Source organism: Jaculus jaculus, chromosome 5 (assembly GCF_020740685.1).
Source record: "Jaculus jaculus isolate mJacJac1 chromosome 5, mJacJac1.mat.Y.cur, whole genome shotgun sequence".
NCBI classification, from domain to species: Eukaryota; Metazoa; Chordata; class Mammalia; order Rodentia; family Dipodidae; genus Jaculus; species Jaculus jaculus.
The window spans coordinates 168034268-168049160 of record NC_059106.1 but is presented as its reverse complement, the minus strand read 5'-3'; the positions used below and the strand labels follow the sequence as shown (position 1 = coordinate 168049160).

Here is a 14893-nt window from a genome sequence, read left to right as displayed (position 1 = left end):
TTAGCATCTGACATGCAGCTGAAATGTGGGTGGTGGGTGCATCTAGGGGGACAACGGTGGGGAGGGGAGTGGTTGCTCTTGTTGTCACTGATGAAATGCAACCAAAATCAGGTGGAGAAAAAGCATTAGCGAGGGGTCTAGACTGGGTGTCTTAGCTGACTTCTCCCTGACAGCTGAGCCACCACCACAGAGCATCTCCCAGCACATGCATTTTCTAGAAGCAGCTGATGAGGCCTGCGAAGGACAGTGGGGGAGGGGAGGGCAGCCTGGAAGAGTCAGCCCGTCCCTGCTGAAGTGTGTGCGACCTCACCTGCTCTGAGAATCAGCCCTTTCCTCCTCTAGCATATGTCCGTCCTATCAAACTCGTTAAGGAGTGATGCTCCTACAATTAATACTAACCATTAAACTAAAGCATTGAAGGAGCAATTGACTAATTCTGAAGAAAATTTAAATTTATGACCAGCACCTGAGATGAAATGAATACTAAAGGGAAGGAGAGAAAACCCCGTGGAAGATAAATAGAAAACCAAGTGGGATATTGACTTGATCCTTCTCCAGTGCAGGGTAATTTGGCTTCTAAAGTGAGTTAGATCATAATAAATTAAATTTAGATTTCTACACATCAGTTAAATAACTCCCCAGATAGAATTCCAGTCAGAAGCAAAGGTGATAATACATGGAGAAAATATTAAAATGAAGATCAGCTCTAATAACCTATAATTGATGTGCTGTCCCTCGGTGAAGGAAACGGATCTTCCAGCTTGGTCCTTTGTCACGAGCTAGCTTGCCCCTCCTTGGTTGGGAACTTGTCCTGTTCATTGGGGCATTGGGGCGGGTCTGCTACCAGCCAAGCCACATGGGTCACGCATACTGGGATTTACATCAACAGTGTTGGAGCCATGAGGAATCTTCCCTTTGTTAGCTGCCCTTGGAAAAGCAAGGTCACTCCTGCTGGCTGGACAATAGAGGACCAGGATGAGATAATACTTGCATACTTTTTGTGACTAAGTGGCAGTGAGAGAGAAGGACCCAGGGCTTAATGGCACATCTGGTGATATGGAAGGAACACCAACCCCAGTAGAAAATAGCTATATTAGAGGCAACTTGTATCGGGTTGTAAAAGTCCCCAACAGGCCAGGATGACCCACAAAGAGAAACCAGAGAAAAGAGCTAAACCCCTACAGGAATTCCCACAACACAACGTTGGGGTCAGAAGTGCCAGGTGAGGGGCCAGGGAGATGACTCAGTGGAAAAAAAAATGCTTGTCATGTGAGCATGCGTACTTGAATTTGGATCCCTAGAAACAACATTAAAAAATAAATAAATAAAAGAGCTGGATCCTGGAGGCTGTGGTGGCCTTGTATAACCCTACCTTACCTAGGGTGGGAAGGAGAGACAGGAGAATCCCAGAAGTTTTCAGGCCACTTACCCTGGTGAATGCAGTGGGTGGAGGAGAGAGACCCTCCCTCAAACAAGGTTAGGACTGACATCCAAGGCTGTCCTCTGACCTCCACGTACATACTATGGAACACGTGTGCCCTCACTCAAACACATCAAGATGTACATGCCACACACACAAAGTTCTAGGTGAGGGGCACCAAGGCTCTGGGCTCAACTCCAGACGCCCCTCTCCCCCAAACGCACACACCCACAAAATACTAAATGAGACTCAGCTGTGAATTCTGCCCACGTGCACTTGAGGAAAGCTCCTCACCTCCTTGACCCTCCGTTTTCTTATCTGTGATATGAGAATCATCCACCAGGCTGGCCTGCTTCCGAGGAGCGATAGCAATGGCCCAGCCGTTTCTCTATGATCTGTGTGACTGACTACCGTGTGGTGCACTTTCCATTTCTAAAGGTTCCACTTGGTCCTTTTCCAAATCTGTTTCGCCATTTATTTCGTCTGCCTCTCGTTCTTTGTTCATTTGTATTCCCGTTTTTCCGCAGCATTTTCTCTACAGGTAGGCTTTGTTCTATGTCCAAGGCCACTGAAGGATCTCAGCATGTTCATAGTTTTCCACTGGTTCCCGCCAGTGGTGGTTCATTTCTACGTGTGGGATTTCACGTTTTGAGGAACCTTGTAGTCCTGGGGTCTAAATTGAAGACGTTTTCCTCCAGATAGGATGCACATTTGGGCACCTTCATCCCCTTCTTGGCCTTAGTTATTTCTGGCTCAGGTACAGTTCCCTATCTTTTGGGGGTCAGGGCTCAATGTCTCAGGCAGCCTCACGTTTTGTCTTGGTTCAGCATTCCCCACGCCAGCTCCAGTTGCAGCACTCTGTATGTCCCACGGCCTCACCCTCACTGCATGCTGAAGACCTTCCTTCTAGAAAGCCCTGCAATGTATCCGAAACCCGACTGGGGCTAGCTTACATAGGATGCCCGTTAGCAGGAGGCTCTGCTGGCAGAGTCGGGCCTGCGTGATTCCAGGAGCAGAAGCTCCGCACTGGCAGGAAGGGGCGCTTCCGTCCTGGAGGGTGACTGGGCATGAATGAGCAGGTGAGGTTCCAGTGGCTTAGAAATGGGGTCTGTTGGGAAGCTTGTGTGTAGAGCGGCTGGGTCAGGAGCGGAGAAGTCACCCCTTGTGCGAATTTGAGCAGATTAGTCCTCCTCACGCCTCAGTCTCTTCATTTGAAAACCAAGGCAACATTCTCCCACTGAATCTTAGGTTTGTGAGAGTGTGAAGTGACTTGAGGCACTCCTCACTCGCTGCGCCCCTCTGAGGTTGTGATAAGGGGACCCAGGGTGGTTAATTTTGTCTGCAGCTGGCAAGGCCATGGTGCCTTGATACTTGGTCAAACACAATTCTGGATGTTTTTCTAACTGATCTTTTTTTTTTTTTTTTGGATGACGTTAACATTTAAATTGGTGGGCTTTGAGTAAAGCCCATTATACTTCATAATGCAGGTGGATTTATCCAGTCAGGTGGAGGCCTCAGGGCAAAGACTGACCTCCATGCGAGAAGACGTGCTGCCTGGAGAGATTGCCTTTGGCTTAGGCTGCAAGTTACAACCCATAAGCCATCTCCCTAAAATAAGTCATTTTCCCTCCCCCGCTCCCCTTGCCTGGACAACTCTGACCAGTATTCAGGAAAACACCCAAGAACGATAGGAAACAATATTATTCATTAATATCATGAATTGGGGCAAACCAGGCTTTTCCAGCATTTAGGCAGAGCCATAGCAAAAACTGCTCTGGAGGAGATGACATTCCCCAGGAGGAAGCAGAGTTCCCTACTTCCCCATCTGGACTCTAGACCCAGCAGCTGGCCTGCTTCAAGATGGCTTTCGGGGAAAATGGTAGCAAAACCTTCCCAGTGGGCTTATCCAAAGCCCTACAAGAGACAGAGATGGGATAGAAGGCGCACTAGAGGCAACTCTGTCATGTGACAATCATACGTACACCCTACTGTGCTGGGACAGGGAGGCAAGACAGAGGGACAGGCCATGGCCTACGACCAGTCATCCATGCGCTGTCTCAGCTGGTGACGTTAGCCTTGCCTCTGTTGGCGAGGGACGGAAATAAACTGGAAGTATTCGCAGCCTCAAAGCACTGTTCGGATGGGATGAAACCCCTCTCTCCACTGGCCTCTAGCTAGGTTCTGTGCCAAGCATTATTCTCTTAGAGGCGAACCCTTCCATGGAGACGTGGTGGAGCAGAGAGAGAAAGGCAGACGTAAGACAAGGTATTTTGCTAGGTGGCAAACATTGTTCAGGGAATGGCATTTCACAGCTCAAGTGAGCTTGAAGTGGAAGTTAGGCTCCATGGGTGGGTGATACCCAATGCCTAAGGGTTTCCACAGGGTACGAGCCCTTGAACTCACCTTACTTCAGCTGGTCTGGACCAAGTTGGCCCTTTGGTATGTGTTTTATCCCTCTGGTTGTCATTGTTTATGGTGGTAGCTCTGCAGGAAGATTAAGTCAGTAGATCCATCCTTCACTGACTGATGAGAATGGGGAAACCACCTCCCTAACCCCTTAAAGCCAACTCCCCCACTGTACAAATGGAGGTAACGTGAGAAAATCTGTGGTCATCCATGTGTACATAGATAATGTGAAATGTTAGTGTCATCGTTTTAAACACGCCTCCACGGTTATATAACACATTCAGATGTCACTGTGGGCAAGGCCAGCTCCCAGCGCAGCCTGTCCTCCCTCAAGGGATCTTAGTGCAGCCGATTGAATAAACTCTACGTGTGTGACAACCTAACGGGGACAGTTCCCTCCCAGGTCACCTCCGACTATTCATATGATTTCTCTTGCCAGCTAGCTGATGCTCTGGTTTTCTGGGACCAGAATTCCAGCTGAGTTCTCAGAGCACTTTCTCCAAAAAGGCAGTGTCAGCCAGGAGTGCTCATCCGCCCCGTGGGTGAAGGCAGCTAGTCAGAGCAGCTACTGGTTCCCTTGTCCCTGTCCCTCTGTTTGATGTCAATGGAGAGTAAGGGGATAAAATAAGGCCCAAAGGGTGGGTGTCATACCCTCTCCCCAGCCTCTTGTTGTCATGGATATGTTGGCTTCCACCTGCATGCCCAACAGCAGAGCATCACTGCAGGCATCTGTGTAGGCTATCAAGACGCCCAGAGACATTTTCTCATGACCTACTTTTCTTAAAAAAAAAAAATTATTTATTTATTTGAGAGAAAAAGAGAGAGATACAGATAGAGGGAGAGAGAATGGGGCACCGGGACCTCTAGCCACTGCAAACGAACTCCAGACACATGTGCCACCTTGTGCATCTGGCTTATGTGGGAATTGAGCCTGGGTCTTTAGGCTTCACATGTAAGTGTCTTAACAGCTAAGCCATCTATCCAGCCCCCCAAAGTCAACTTCTTACACACATTCCTCCCCAGAGGTGTAGCATGTTTGGGAAAATCACCCCCTGGAAAACTGAAGTCTTGATTTAGCAGTAATTGGCTCCCTTTGCAGGCCTTTGCTTTGAACTTAGAGCTCACCGATTCATCTAGACTAGCTGGCCAGCAACTCCCAGATGTCCTCCACCTCCCCAGCACGGGGATGACAGGCGCCCATCCCCTCAGCCAGCGTGTTTGCATAGGGCCTGGGGATCTGAACTCAGGTCTTCACGCTTTAGTGGCCAGAACTTTACCCACTGAGCCACCTCTCCAGCCCCTTCTGCTCTCCACTCACAGCCTAGGGCCAAATCCTGTCTGCCTCCATAGCCTGTTCCAGCATCATGACCTACTCTTAACACTCTTCTTTATTCACGTCCTCAGTGCACGCACATGCAGCTCCCATCTTGGAACAGATTCTCTGCCTCTGTACTTTCTGCCTGTGCTGGTTAAGTTTATACCAACCTGACTGGGGAAACAGGGTGACCAGGCATTTGGTCAAGCACTGTTTTGTCTGTGGGTGAGGTTAACCTTGAAATAGGGACACTAAGTCCAGCAGGTTGTCCCCTCATTGTGGGCGACTCCATCCAGTCCGCTGGAGGCCCAGATGGAACAAGGCAGGTAAGAGGGAGCATCTCCTACTGTCTTTAAATTGGGACATTGTTTTTCATTTTATTCTGTTCTTCTTGACTTTGTACCTGAACAGGAAAGTTAATTCTTTCTGGTATGACCAACACAGATCTGGCCAAGCTCTATAACCGCATGAACAAATTCCTTATAATCTCTAAACTTACTTATTTTTTTCCAGCCCTGGGAATTGAATCTAGGGCCTTACACATATATGTTCAGGAAGCCTCGTAAGTGGCTGGTCTTTGCAAACTTGCGTGTCCATACACACTGCTGGCTCTGGCATTCTAGGCCACACTGATGAACGACTGCCATTTTCATTACACACTCCCTACGCATCTCTCGGGATCTGATTTCTCTAACCTTCATGTGAGGAGCTATCCCACCCACATTTTCCTTACTCCATGCTTTCGTGGCATTGCCATTGAGCTTTTGTGCTTTGAACCCTCTTTGTCGCATGGCATAGGTGTCTCCGTGTACCTCTCTGTGACACTACAGCCGCCCCTCCAGAGCAGAGACCATCGTCTCCTTCTTCCTCCTCTAGCTCGAAACACTGTGAGGACAGCATGGTTAGAGAATTGCAGTGAATTCTAATGGCAACCAGCCAGTGGGAGATGGTTCCCAATGATCTTTCCCATGGGAATGGGATGTGAGGGTCGCCTTCAGGTGTTATTTCACCCACAGGTCACACCTGTCAGGCTGTGACATTGTATAGTGCCAGCTCTAGGTTTCACAGTGTGTCTGAATTCCCTCTAGCATGTTCTGTTGCAGCAGCAGTATCATGTGACGCTAATAAAATCAATTATTGGATAAAAATCGCAGGTTTTCAGAGCGTCGTCTTGTGCTATTAGTTGGAGAATGCTGTTTCAAAAGAAGATAAGAGAGAAAGCAGGAGAGAGAGAGGGAGAGAGAGAGAGAGAGATTGAGAGACCAATTACCAGATAAGATCATGTGGTGCTTGAAATGAACATGCACACTGGTGCAGTCACCTTTACCTGCCATGGGCCCAAATGCCTGTGCAGCTGTCTGCTGAGCCTGCCCTGGTCTTTCCTGTTTAAGTGCCCATGTGCCACAAGCGTAGGAAGTCTGTGATAGGGTGGCCACTCTCTTCTTGCGTAAGACCCCAACAGTGTGAGGCGCTCGCCTGACAAATAGGGTGGTACCACATGAATGAGCAGCTCATGTCTGGTCAGGTGGCCGGCCCCAGGACACCAGCTCTCCAGGAGCCACACCATCACGTCCTTGCTAGAATTATAGCATCCACAGTAGACTTGAAAGTTTTGAGCTTTTTTTTTGCAGGGGTATGTATTGTTGTTGCTTGGCATGAGAGGGGTAACATTCCTCCAGAAGTGGCTGCCAAACTCAAAGATCTTGTAAGGGCGACAATGCCAGGATGCTCCATTCTGATGGCTGACAGAGCTGGCGCAGGTGGAGTGGGTAAGGTGGTCTGGGCTCTAGTGGAGAGGTGGTCCCTCACCTCCTCAGGAAGATAAGAAGCTCTGCCACTTGCTAGTGTCTGGCCTCATACGCACCCGTGACCTTTCTAGAGTCTCGTCTTGCCTACCTCGGCCAGAAGATTTATAGGAATGGGGTGATGAATAAGAAGCCACCTTCCGCATTCTGAAGTTCTAAACCTACATACGTACTCAGCAAAGCTCTGCTTACTCTTCCTCTGCGATTTCCTCTTAAAAGTCATTACACGTTCTTGGTTAGAGGAAGAGAAGTTCAGGGCGTCTGCTGGGTCACACAGCATTGTAGACAGATCACTTGCTTCTATCGCTACTTTTCTGTAGGAGACTATAGGAGATCGTGTTAGCTGTGGCTCACCCAGTCTGCGCCAGCCACTGCGCCAGGCGTTCTCATATCGCTTTGGAGAGATGGCATCTCAGGTCAGCAATACTAGAATTCAAGTGCAAGCGCTGTTGCTTCTTGGCTGTGTCTCTTGGGCAAGAGACTTATCTGTAAGGCGATCTTCTCGTCTGTGTGATGGGAATATGAGCAAGTCTCTGAGAAGTGCATGAGATCATGAAAGTCAAGGTCACGGGACAGTGTCTGGCGTGGAGCACTTAGTCAGTGGAGGACGCCTTTGTGGGCACTGTTCTCCGGGTGAATGTTTTTGCTGATAGGTTTGTTGATGTGCTGGCCCTGGTCTCATCTTTGAATTCAACGAGCCTCATTCATCTCGGGCTGGGTGTTGACAGATGGACCGAGGGCCAGCAGAGGGCAGGGGCCCTTCTCACAGACTCTGCATTCCTGTCACACAGCCTTCCGACGCTGACTGGGAGGACCTGTGGGAGCAGTTTGATGAGCGGCGGTATCTGAACGCCAACAAGTGGCGTGTTGGTGACGACCCCTACAAGCTGTATGCTTTCAACCAGCGGGAGAGCGAGCGGATCCCCAGCAACCGGGCTGTCCCAGACACGCGGCACAAGAGGTAACTCCTCCCCCTTCCGTGTGGGTACCCCAGCCCTCCCTCCAGTCAGGACAGATCCACAGCAGGCTCCATTTGGAGGCCACTGTGTGCAGTGCCCAGTGCCAAGCACTGGAACAGGTGGGCTATCTGCTACCATTGGGCACTGAAGGGGCAGTGATGGAGTTATATGCCTATATGCCGGTATGAGTCACCCCAAAGCCCCCACTTTCCAAAGGGAGATTGGAGAGGGTTGGGAGGCCCTCTGGAGAGGTTGTGCCCCCTCCCCACAACAATTTTCTTTGGTTAACACCATGAACTCACAGAGCACTAAAAGCACTTGGCTAAACATGACTTTCCCTGGCCCAAGTCCCACGGCCCAAGCCAGCTTTCTGAGTGCGGGAGGGAGGCTTGGATGGGTACACCTGAGGAAAGACAGCTTCCTGTTTTTACTGTCAGCTTCCTGTGACAGCTCAAGGACATTTCAACACCTGAGAGAAGCAGGAAGTCCTTTTCACTTGCACGGGTTCTCTGTCTTCCTTAGACTCTGAGCTCTCTCTGTGTTTGGGTCTGGCTGTATTCACATCGTGGAGATGGGGGTTCCACACAGAGATGCAAGAAGTTTTCTGGTTTGTGAAGCCAATCACCCTGGTCCTTTGTAAGCTGGTACTGCGTGAAGGCATTCAGGCTCAGTGACCCCCAGCTAGGCTGCACAACTGGGCAACTTTGTCTTATAAACATGTATCCTGTGGGCACATTGCGCTAGGGATGTCAGTCACCAGCATCGCTACGCGGAGCTGGATGCAGTCTTGGTTTTCTGATGAGAACAAAGGAAAAGAACTGGATATTCTGGCTTCTTGTAACTCTTTCTGTGAATTGGACTCTCCATGGAAGTTACCAAGAAACTCTCCCTTAGCAGCTATGCCTGGCATCCCCCTCTACAGCCAGAAGCCCAGGGCATGAGCCATTCCTCCTCCTTCCTGCAGGCCTGAAAGCTTCTTAGAGTCCATTGAAATTCATATTACTGTGGCTATTTAAGTTCCCCAGCCCTTATCTTATTACTCGCTTTCTGAGGGAATTTTAAATATCAGGCTATTATATTTCCCTGGGTAGAAACCACAAGCAGGAGAGCAGGCAAGAGGGAAGAGTCTGAGAAGCCCCACCAGGTCCCAGGCAGGTCGTCCTAGGCCAGTTCCAATGCCAGGCCCTCAGGAAGAACAGAGGGGCATGTCCTAGGCTGGAGAGCTGCTGGCATGTCTGGCAAGAGCCCTCCAAGGGACGCCTGCAACTGTTTTCTCCTACAGCAATGAAACGCTAGGAACCCAGCAAGCAGAAAAGCACATGGGGATACCCGCAGCAGGGTGATTTCCACACTTGCACGTTCCTCTGCTCCCTAGGGCATGTGTGAAGCTTTGACCAAGGCCAGAATTGTGGTGGTTTGCGGTGAAGAGCTGAGCTTATGTCCAGGGAGTCTAGTCTACCAGCCAGCTGTGGGCTCTGCATGCATCCAGGGTCCTCTCTGTGAGGAGAGCTCCTAGGATGGCAGAAAGGGCAGAGAGGACTGAGAAAGAACTCATACTCCCTTCGGGAGGAGAAAAATGGAAACCATATTAGCCATACGTCTGTCTCAGGGCAGGAGCTGGGGGTGTGTCACTCTGAGAATTCCAGATCAGGGAACTGAGAAGAGGGTGCTGAGCATCAGGATAGGAGCTTGGGACCAGCAGTCATCTCGGGAACCTCGAACACTGACTGAGTGCAGAGTTCTAGGCTGGCACCATGAGAGGTGCCAGTTACCAGCCAGCCCCAGGCTGAGTTTGGTGGCATGCTGTGTTATCCCTGTCACCATAAGAGCTCCAGAGGCAGCCAGCCTCGAGAGGCACCTTCAGGTGGCATCTGTCCAGCAAGAGGGTCTTCCTGTCATAGCCTTGCTTCTGGAAAAAAAAAGTCATTGCTGTGAGGTTGGTGGCACCAGCGAAAACCTGATGCAAGTCTAGTCTCCCTGCTGGGTCTCCACTCCACTCCAGCATGACATGGCCCTTGAGACTTGTCTTCCTGAGCCGTCAGAACCGGGGCTGGGGAGCAGCCTGCTTCCACTTGGACCACCTGTAGCTGACGATGACTGACACCCAGCAGTCCAGGGAGTCTCAACAGGAGCACTGGTGATGCTTGGGGCTGGGCAATACTCTGCTGTGGGGGCGCCCTGTGCATCGTAGGATTCCGGCAGCTTCTGTGGCTGCTTCGTACGAGCTGCCAGTGGCACCCCCTCCCTCACACATATATCGAGTTGTGACAACCCAAAATATCTTCAGACTTTGCCATATGGCCCCCGGAGAACAAATTTGCAATGGGACCACGGCTGTAAATCTGGCTTTCCTTTTTATCTAAAGTCTCAAAACTAAAATGAAAAGATATGCCACCAGCCCCTCCACCAGCGATAGGTCAGGCCAAATCTTTCTATAATGCCAAATTGAGCACAAGGCAGAATAGCCTAGAGAATCAGAAAGAGGGCTATAAGACCTGACTGTCATTTCGAGGCCTGGCTGTGTTGCTGGCAAGGCACTTAGTAACCTTCCTGAATCTTCTCCATACCTGTCTCTTCTTTAAAATTAAAAAAAAAAAAAAATGGGAGATTAAAAAAAGTAAGAGTGAGGGCTGGAGAGATGGCTTAGCGGTTAAACGCTTGCCTGTGAAGCCTAAGGACCCCAGTTCGAGGCTTTGTTCCCCAGGTCCCACGTTAGCCAGATGCACAAGGGGGTGCACGCGTCTGGAGTTCGTTTGCAGAGGCTGGAAGCCCTGGCGCGCCCATTCTCTCTCTCTCCCTCAATCTGTCCTTCTCTCTGTGTCTGTCACTCTCAAATAAATAAATAAATAAAAATTAAAAAAAAAATAGTAAGAGTGAGTCTACCTAATTTGGTTTTTGTAAGGATCAAATAAAATCTGTATAACGTCCTGGCCAGTTGTGCTGACCAAGCGTGGGGCAGGCTGAGGGTGCGGAGGCCTGAGTGAGGAGAGCTCTCTGCTAGAAAACCAGAGACGCTAGGACATGAGGTGCATCCGAGCCCTGAACTGAGGAAACACCAGTGTCCCAGAACCAGAAAGAGCCATGGCAATCGCCACGTTGTCAGATGGGGCTAGACAAGAATTGAGGTGGGGTTCAAGGTCAGGCTCCAGGCCAGAGAAATGCAAAGAGAATCAGCACCAGGACCGGAGCATTGGTCCTTAGTGGTTCCCAATCCATGACAGGCTCTTGGGGGGGGGGGCTTGTCAAAATGTTGATCCTTGGTCTCCAGTCAGCTGAAGTGTACCCTTTCCAAGCTCCCCAAGGGACTCTAATGAGTGGCTGTTCTAGGTAAGTGCGTCTCAGACCTACACACACGAACCATCTGCTTCTGGGATGAGGCCCAAGAGTCTGCATCTATTTTCTTTGTGTGTGTGTGTGTACGCACGCGTGTACATGGCGTATGAACCTATGTGCTCCTTATGTGCACACGTGCACAGGACATGCGGTGTCCTCCTTTTTAGGTCGGGACAAAATGGAGTCACTGAGGACAGCAGGATGGTGACAGATACCAGGGAGGTCATCCACACTCCTCAAGGAACCACCCAGCCATCATCCCTTCCTTGCCTAACAACGCCCCAGGTCTCGGTTTCCTGCCCCCTTAACACCCAGGTCCCCTGCTCACTGTTCTGGTCTCACACCCTAGCGATTGGAAATGGCTGATGTCAAGAAAAGAGGAGTTCTTTTCCCCTCCTCACCTTCCCCCCACTGAAGAGCCCTGCAAAGCCCACTGTCTGGAATCTCAGGGGGGCTGTGCCCCGCTCTTGAGAGTCAGTCCTGGCAGCTCGTGTTTTCCCTGAATAAAAGCTTCCCTCTTCGCCTCAGAGCGGTCTCCGTGGTCTCGGTCACCCCCGGACCTGGCACTCCGCTGTCGCTCCTCTGCGTTACTCTGCTGAGGCGGTCTCCCACTGAACCTGAGCTGCTGTGTTTTGTCAAGACTGGCTGGCCTGTGAGCTTCTCCGATCACTCTTTCTCCACCTCCATCAGCACGAGGCTTACAGACACCATGCCTGGCTTTAAACATTTTTGTAAACTATTTTATTTTTATTTATTTATTTACTTAAGAGGGAGAGAGAATGAGATGAACGCACCGGATCCTCCAGCCACTGCAAATGAATTTGAGATGCATGCACTACCTTGTGCACCTGGCTTATGTGGGTACTGAGGAATAGAACCTGGGTCCTTTGGTTTTGCAGGCAAGCATCTTAACTGCTAAGTCATCCCTCCAGCCCCCATGCCAGGCTTTTTATGTTGGCACTGGGGACTGACTTGTGGTCCTCTTTTTTTTTTTTTTTTGTACCAAAAGTGCTCTTACCCACAGAGCTGCCTCTCCAGCCCAGCCCAGGAGCCTGCATTTCTAATGTGCTTCTTAGTAACATCAATGCCAGCGATCCACAGATCACGCTTTGAGTAGCAAGGACTCAGAGGAATGCCTTTCAAACTCGGGTACTCTAGACCCAAGGAGCAGCAGCATGAGCATCGCTGGGGAACTTGTTAGAGGTGTAGATACAGTCTCGGATCTCCTCGTAAGAGGGAGCTCTGAGGCAGAACCAGGAAGCCATGGTGGCTCTGCAGCCTGTTCTCTTAGAAGCTACAGAACGTGGGCTTGCCCCTGCAGCTCGCTTTTGCAGGTCCACCCATGCGTGAGTCACTCCACTGGAAAGGTCAGCTTATGAGCAGCCAGTGCAGCCCTGGGGTGGTCCTCACACTGCATCCGTCTGTCCAGGTGTCGCCACTTCCATCTCTGGTCTGTGGAGACTGGCCTCACTTGTGCCTTTGTCCACAAGATCCACATCCTGCCACCTTCCTGGCAGCTGGCATCATTTCAACTAAGAAGCTCCCATATCAAAGCCACCCATGGCCCAGGGGCACTGAGCTACGTCCGCTTCCTGGCCCATTCACGACATTCAACCCCGCGGACACAGGCGTTGCTCTCGCTGAGCCCCTTTGCATCCCCACCCTCCCTTGCAGCAGGAGGACCTACCAGCTATGATATCGAGCATGCTTCAGGGTGAGGGCCGGGGTGGGCATCTACTACAGTGCCTTCTGTGAGATGAGAATTCAATAACTGCTTGCAGAATAAATGAAAGGGAGAGACAGATTGAAAAGTCCATAACCACCCTCTTCCTCCTGCCTCCCATGCAGAGAGGAAGAGAGCTTAAAGAAAGCCCTTCTCGATATTCTTCACCCCTCAGGGGCCTCGTATGAGGGATGGAGAAAGCAGACACAGAGTTAAAGGAAAAGGGCTTTTCCCCTTAAAGAGTCCTCATTACTGCCAAGAGAAGAGGGAAGAAATGGCGTGTGGGAGGGGGCTGAGCTTATTAAATTTGCTTCCAATTTTCTTACCACAGTAATTGGATTCTGATTTATAGGATGCGTTTGGACAGTGCCTCAAACAGAGAACTATTAGCTGAGCATTAGAGCAAGAGCTGGCAAGCGGGTGGCATTGGGGCCAGCTGCCGGTGAGTCCGGAGAGGGCACGTGGTGGAGAGGACTGGGGGGGGGGGGGGAAGAAGGCCGTCTTCACCCTTCAAGCCACTGCGCTGATGAATCGCCAAAACCCTGGGCACCCTCCTGGGTTCAGGTGGTAATAGGAGCCCAGCGGCTTAATTTCTCTGTGTAGGCTAGAGCGGGATGACCACTTTCTCTAGGCTCTGGATTGCAAGGAGTCGATAGCATGTCTGGCTAATCTGAGGTGAGGAATGAAGAGATACTACTGGAGAAGGCTTTGAGTTCTCTTTCCTACAGCGAAGAGGCTCCATGGAGAGGGCGATGATGATACCATAGCCAGAATGGCGCAGAGTTAGTTCTGAGGGACCCCTCACACACTCACTGCAAGGTTGGCAACCTTCTCTTGCCCGCTCTGCCCCTTGTACTCATTCACGTGTCTCTCACAGTTTGAGACTAGGCCTTAGACGTGCGTGCCTCTGCTCAGGCCCGGAGGAGGGGTGAGGGGCACTCAGTGGCACTCGTGGCTCCTCTCTTTGCTTCATCTTCTTGGTAAAGTAGGGTGTTGGTCTGGATAACCTCACTGTGTTACCGTTTCGTGAGTCACCACGTGCTTGTGTGTCGTGTGACCACCTGTAGTTGGTCTTCTAGGTGTGGATACGTCCACATGTCCCACAACCCTTGTCCACCTCCACTGAACGGAACAATGGGCACCCTCATTCCAGTGTCCTCCCTCAGGCCTATAGTTCTGTTAACACCAACGAGAGCCTCAGTGTCTAGGTAACTGCCTGGGGCAATAATGAATAAGGCGCGGCTGCTTTTATATAACTCAGGGAGTGGGAGAGAGAGAGCGCTAGCTATGTTGAGTGAGTTCAGAACTAACCAGAGCTCTTCTGTTCACAATGCACTGACCAGTCCACGACATAATCCTTGTTTTCCTGCCGTCCCAACCCAGCCCTGTCACCGCATTGTAATGACAACAGCTGGATCTGTCATTATCCCAGTAGCACATGAAATAACTGGTAAACAAGAAGCCATCAAATGGAAACACACTCCTCAAGTCGGGGATTCTGAGATAGCAAACGGGTAGTTTTGCTGTTGCCTAGCAATGCCTATGATGGGGTTGCTTGTATTGTAGGGGAGCAGGTGGCAGGGCGGGCGGCGCAGGGTTGAAGCTGGAGTCTCCTCCCCGGCCTGGCTGGGTCTGATCACTCCCCTCCAGCACATTCTCCCAGGCTCTCGTCCAGTCCCGCGTGGTGCTAAATGGTTGGAACAGTGGGACACCCATCACTTGCCTGGAGGGAAAATTCCACATTTGGATACATCTCACCAGGAAGACATTTTTCCTTCGCTGCTTTTCATCCTGGGAAGAGAAGGGGCCGCGGCCTGGCCTCCAAGCGCCGCTCTCCCTCCTTGTTTGCTCGGTTGGAGTAGCTGCCAAAGACCATCATCATTTCTCTCCCCGTGCTCATCACTTAGTGGTAATAGGATAAAAATCTTTACG

General features: G+C 50.7%; 1 protein-coding gene across 4 annotated transcripts in view; it reads left to right on the top strand.

Annotated features, from left to right (window-relative positions):
• Positions 1–14893, top strand: part of Galnt14 (polypeptide N-acetylgalactosaminyltransferase 14) — a 238256-nt gene that overhangs the window by 137746 nt on the left and 85617 nt on the right. For all 4 annotated transcript variants that reach the window (XM_004654516.2, XM_045149835.1, XM_045149834.1 and 1 more), the window contains exon 2: positions 7738–7907. In XM_004654516.2, coding sequence (XP_004654573.1) covers positions 7738–7907 — 170 coding nt within the window. The remainder of the gene's footprint in view (positions 1–7737; positions 7908–14893) is intronic.